Raw genomic sequence first — 6,000 nt, 5'->3', positions numbered from 1 at the left:
TGGCACTTAAAACTGTCAACGTTTAAGTGGACTGAATTGGGTTGGCTGGAAGATTGCCTTTGCTTAGAAGGCAAGTCCAATAATGGGAAAATAAGGCCAGTGCTGGGGAGACTTCTGCAGTCTGTGCCCTGAAAATGGCAAGGACAAATCAAGATCAAGTATCCATATGTAGGATCACATCATACTAACGCTATGAGTTTATCTTATTGGGTCTTTATTTGACGTCATCTACTATGCTCCTATGACTGACAGTAGTTGTATCCTTCAATTTCATTGTCATGTGTCGGGAAGGGGGACATGCCTAAAACTCTGCTGGGCTTTTCTTTTCCACATTTTTGCCACCAGGACATGCCCTGGGTGCAGTGGGAGAGAAATTCAGCCCACAGCACAGCGTAAGCCCCAGGAAACATACATGAGCACTACAATAAGGAACACAGCCTAAATCCAAGCCCTTTTTTTAATAAAGATTTAATTATAAAAGAGGTAAAATTAAATCCAAAGTAAATCAAATTCCTTCTAGAAGAAATCCAATTTTAGACGTAACATAATAACTGACATCCACCTTAAATACTATCACATAAAGCACGGCCATGGCAAAGAGAAATTTCTGCTTCATAATTAGAAACGCAAAGCACAACTTGCCAAATAAACTGCACAATACCATCTGAAAATAAATACCAAGCACTAGAGAAGACAAATCGACACAGAGAACCCGCCTTCTTCCTGCTGCCGTACACAGCCATCTGACGTTCAGGGGTTGCTAGGTTGTTCTGACTTGGCACTGTAAAAAAGAAAAGAAAATGTGTCAGAAAATTGGGCTGTGAATCTGTAGTTTCACCTATCTAATGCTTTTTTTAATGCACCTGGTCAGGCCCAGGCTTGCTGTGGTACTGTGTGCACATCTGTGGCGATGCAGAAGAACCTGCGCAGGTTCCACCAGCATCTTATTCTAGACTAACGTTTCGCAACACGCAGTACGTGTACCCTTGGGGGTACGCGGCTTGGCTGCCATTTCTCGCCCGTCCATAGAGACGGCTACTGCCGCCGGGCATCCTGTGTTCCTGCCCCCCTCTCCTCCCCCCCACTGATCTCTGCCTGCCCACCCCTGAAGCCGACACAGTTACCACCTTCTTTGAGCCGCACTCGCTCCTTCGGTCTTCAGCAACACTCCTTGTATGGACGGCACACACCGCTGATCCAGAAACCATCTCTCCGACATCAGAGTTGACGGAGGGAAGGCTTGTGGGTCGGCCATATACAGCGTGTGAATTTCTGCTTGCGCCATCCCCACTGAAGACAGAAGGAGTGAGTGCGGATCAAACAAGCACTGAGTCGGGGGGGGGGGGGTGTTCGGGGGGCAGGAAGGCGGGGTTCCCGGAGGCAGCGGCAGCTTCTACAGATGGGCAGCTACTTATGTGCAGGGAGGGGGCATGAACATGGGACACAGAAGAGAGAGACAAGGGGACACTAACTTGGGATATAGGAGGGAGGGGATTGGAAAGGGAGAATTGTTGGGTATGAGTGAGAGGGAAAGATGGTGGCACATGGGGAAAGGAAAATTGGTCATAAAGGGAACGGTTAGGATAGTTGTAGTTGGCGAGTCCATCATTAGGCATATAGATAGCTGCAGGGCTGGTGGCATGAGGATTGCTTGGTCACTTGCTGACTGATATGAAGGTAGTGGACCTCACACATCACTTCAATAGGTTTTTAGATAGTGCTGGGCAGGAACCAGCTGTCTTGGTACATGTATGTATCAATGACATAGGAAAATGTGGGAGGGAGGTTCTGGAAGCCAACTTTATGCTCTTGTGTAGAAAGCTGAAATCCAGATACTCCAGGGATGACAAATTTTATCCCATTTCCACAGGAACTCAATTTCCCCGTCTCATCCCCGCATATTTTGTCCCGGTCCCTGCCCCATTCCTGTAAGCTCTGCCTTAACCACACAAGCCTCAAACACTTATGATTTTAAAGTGTTTAAGGCTTGTGCAGATGAGGTCAGAGCTTGCAGGAATGGAGCCGAGACAAGAAAAGAACTCGCGGGGATGGGACAGGAAAATGGGGAAAAAATTTGTCCCCGTGTCATTCTCTACTCCAGGGTAGCATTTTCAGAAATGCTCCCTGTTCCACATGCAGGATCCCGAAGGCAGGCAAAGTGCCAAAGTCTCAATGCGTGGTTGAGACAATAGTGCGTTGCCGAGGGTTTTAGATTTGCTATGAATTTGTTAGAATGTTACGCCGATCTTCAAAAAAGGTTAGAGTGGGGATCCAGGAAACTACAGACTGGCGAGTCTAATCTCAGTACCGGGAAAGATGGTAGAGGCGCTGATAAAGGACAGCATCATTGATCACCTTGACAGACACGGTCTGATGAAGACCAGCCAGCACAGTTTCAGCAAAGGTAGATCTTGTTTGACGAACTTGCTGCACTACTAAGGAACACGTGCCCAACAATCAACACACAAGCACATCAAATAGCCAACACACATGGAAATGAAATACCAGTGGATATGTTTTGGAACTCATTTCAAGATCCAGAATGGAATAACTTCATAAAACTCTATAATAAATATACTAAATCTCACTGCATTCTAGATCCCTGTCCCCCCAACATTATGAAAGCAGCTCCTTTAGACTTTAAACTAACACTATGGAGCTGTATGACCAATAAGTTCAAAAACGGGAAATTCCTAACGAATAACGGTCACATTATAATCACCCCAATTCCAAAAAATCGCAAACACTCCCTAACATCAGTAACCAATTACAGACCGGTAGCGTCCATTCCATTCTTCGTAAAAATAATGGAAGGTTTAGTACATACCCAATTGATGGACTACCTTGACCAGTTTTCTCTACTACACGAAACCCAGTCCGGCTTCAGACCTCTGTTTAGCACTGAGACGGTGATAGCAGCGATCCTAGAACACTTACGCAACCTATTCACCAAGGGCCATAACGCCTTAATCATGCAATTTGAAATGAGCTCGGCCTTCGACTTAGTGGACCACAAAAAATTACTACAATGTTTAGACGCGATCGGCATTGGAGGTGAGGTACTTGACTGGTTCCGAGGATTCCTTACGGCCCGCACCTATCAGGTACGCTTCAACTGCAACCTCTCTAAAACATGGAACATAGTAACATAGTAGATGACGGCAGATAAAGACCCGAATGGTCCATCCAGTCTGCCCAACCTGATTCAATTTAAAAAATTTTTTTTTTTTTTTTTTTTCTTCTTAGCTATTTCTGGGCGAGAATCCAAAGCTTTACCCGGTACTGTGCTTGGGTTACAACTGCCGAAATCTCTGTTAAGACTTACTCCAGCCCATCTACACCCTCCCAGCCATTGAAGCCCTCCCCTGCCCATCCTCCTCCAAACGGCCATACACAGACACAGACCGTACAAGTCTGCCCAGTAACTGGCCTAGTTCAATCTTTAATATTATTTTCTGATTCTAAATCTTCTGTGTTCATCCCACGCTTCTTTGAACTCAGTCACAGTTTTACTCTCCACCACCTCTCCCGGGAGCGCATTCCAGGCATCCACCACCCTCTCCGTAAAGTAGAATTTCCTAACATTGGCCCTGAATCTACCACCCCTCAACCTCAAATTATGTCCTCTGGTTTTACCATTTTCCTTTCTCTGGAAAAGATTTTGTTCTACGTTAATACCCTTTAAGTATTTGAACGTCTGAATCATATCTCCCCTGTCTCTCCTTTCCTCTAGGGTATACATATTCAGGGCTTCCAGTCTCTCCTCATATGTCTTCTGGTGCAAGCCTCCTATCATTTTCGTCGCCCTCCTCTGGACCGCCTCAAGTCTTCTTACGTCTTTCGCCAGATACGGTCTCCAAAACTGAACACAATACTCCAAGTGGGGCCTCACCAATGACCTGTACAGGGGCATCAACACCTTCTTTCTTCTACTGACTACGCCTCTCTTTATACAGCCCAGAATCCTTCTGGCAGCAGCCTCTGCCTTGTCACACTGTTTTTTCGCCTTTAGATCTTCGGACACTATCACCCCGAGGTCCCTCTCCCCGTCCGTGCATATCAGCTTCTCTCCTCCCAGCATATACGGTTCCTTCCTATTATTAATCCCCAAATGCATTACTCTGCATTTCTTTGCATTGAATTTTAGTTGCCAGGCATTAGACCATTCCTCTAACTTTTGCAGATCCTTTTTCATATTTTCCACTCCCTCTTCGGTGTCTACTCTGTTACAAATCTTGGTATCATCTGCAAAAAGGCACACTTTTCCTTCTAACCCTTCAGCAATGTCACTTACATACATATTGAACAGGATTGGCCCCAGCACCGAACCCTGAGGGACTCCACTAGTCACCTTTCCTTCCTTCGAGCGACTTCCATTAACCACCACCCTCTGGCGTCTGTCCGACAGCCAGTTTCTGACCCAGTTCACCACTTTGGGTCCTAACTTTAGCCCTTCAAGTTTGTTCAACAGCCTCCTATGAGGAACTGTATCAAAGGCTTTGCTGAAATCCAAATAAATTACATCTAGCATATGTCCTCGATCCAGCTCTCTGGTCACCCAATCAAAAAATTCAATCAGGTTCGTTTGGCACTATTTACCTTTTGTAAAGCCATGTTGCCTCGGATCCTGTAACCCATTAGATTCAAGGAAATACACTATCCTTTCTTTCAGCAACACTTCCATTATTTTTCCAACAACTGAAGTGAGGCTCACCGGCCTGTAGTTTCCTGCTTCATCCCTGTGACCACTTTTATGAATAGGGACCACATCCGCTCTCCTCCAATCCCCAGGAATCACTCCCGTCTCCAGAGATTTGTTGAACAAGTCTTTAATAGGACTCGCCAGAACCTCTCTGAGTTCCCTTAGTATCCTGGGATGGATCCCGTCTGGTCCCATCGCTTTGTCCACCTTCAGTTTTTCAAGTTGCTCATAAACACCCTCCTCCGTGAACGGCGCAGAATCTACTCCATTTTCTCGTGTAACTTTGCCGGACAATCTCGGTCCTTCTCCAGGATTTTCTTCTGTGAACACAGAACAGAAGTATTTGTTTAGCACATTTGCTTTCTCCTCATCACTCTCCACATATTTGTTCCCAGCATCTTTTAGCCTAGCAATTCCATTTTTTATCTTCCTCCTTTCACTAATATATCTGAAAAAATTTTTATCTCCCTTTTTTACATTTTTAGCCATTTGTTCTTCCGCCTGTGCCTTCGCCAAACGTATCTCTCTCTTGGCTTCTTTCAGTTTCACCCTGTAGTCCTTTCTGCTCTCCTCTTCTTGGTTTTTTTTATATTTCATGAACGCCAACTCTTTCGCCTTTATTTTCTCGGAAACCCATCAGGCGTTCCACAGGGGTCCCCATTATCCCCTCTACTCTTCAACGTCTATATATCATCACTAGGCATGCAGCTGGCCCAGCGAGGTATAAAAGTATTCAGTTACGCGGATGACTTTACAATCATTATCCCGTTTACTACGTCTCCCTCCGAAATCACCCCCACAGCAACAGAAGCACTAAACCTGATGGAATAATGGACCACAGAATTCAAACTCAAGCTCAATTCAGATAAAACTAAATTCTTTATAGCCTCGCCACACCCACATAACACGACAGAATCACTACGCATTAACAAACTCAATCACCCTATTCAACCAACAACGAAGGTTCTAGGGGTAATACTGGACCAAGGTCTAACTATGAAAGACCATGTAGACTCCCTAGTCAGAAAAGGATTTTTTACCCTCTGGAAACTTAGGTCCATTAGAGCATACTTCGACACCTCAGCATTCAGAATTCTGGTACAATCCCTAATACTAAGCCACCTTGATTATTGCAACATTACCCATCTGGCAATCTCTCGGAAGCAAATGCAGAGACTACAACTTATACAAAATGCAGCAGTCAGGTTGATCTTCGGGTTGAAGAAGTCCGATCACATAACCCCTTCCTACCGACTCCTGCACTGGCTGCCAATGGAGGCTCGCACGAAGTTCAAGCT

General features: G+C 45.4%; 1 protein-coding gene across 3 annotated transcripts in view; it reads right to left on the bottom strand.

Moving 5' to 3' along the window:
- Window positions 1–438: 438 nt before the first annotated feature.
- Window positions 439–6,000, bottom strand: part of HDAC2 (histone deacetylase 2) — a 345,065-nt gene continuing 339,503 nt past the window's right edge. For 2 of the 3 annotated variants that reach the window (XM_033936641.1, XM_033936643.1), the window contains one exon: window positions 439–781. In XM_033936641.1, the coding sequence (XP_033792532.1) occupies window positions 564–781 (218 nt within the window). In that variant the 3' untranslated portion in view covers window positions 439–563. The remainder of the gene's footprint in view (window positions 782–6,000) is intronic. The other variant, XM_033936642.1, reaches the window with a different exon arrangement.

This window comes from Geotrypetes seraphini, chromosome 3 (assembly GCF_902459505.1).
Source record: "Geotrypetes seraphini chromosome 3, aGeoSer1.1, whole genome shotgun sequence".
NCBI lineage: Eukaryota > Metazoa > Chordata > Amphibia > Gymnophiona > Dermophiidae > Geotrypetes > Geotrypetes seraphini.
Note: the sequence above shows the minus strand (reverse complement) of the source record. Positions and strands in the feature narration are given on the sequence as shown.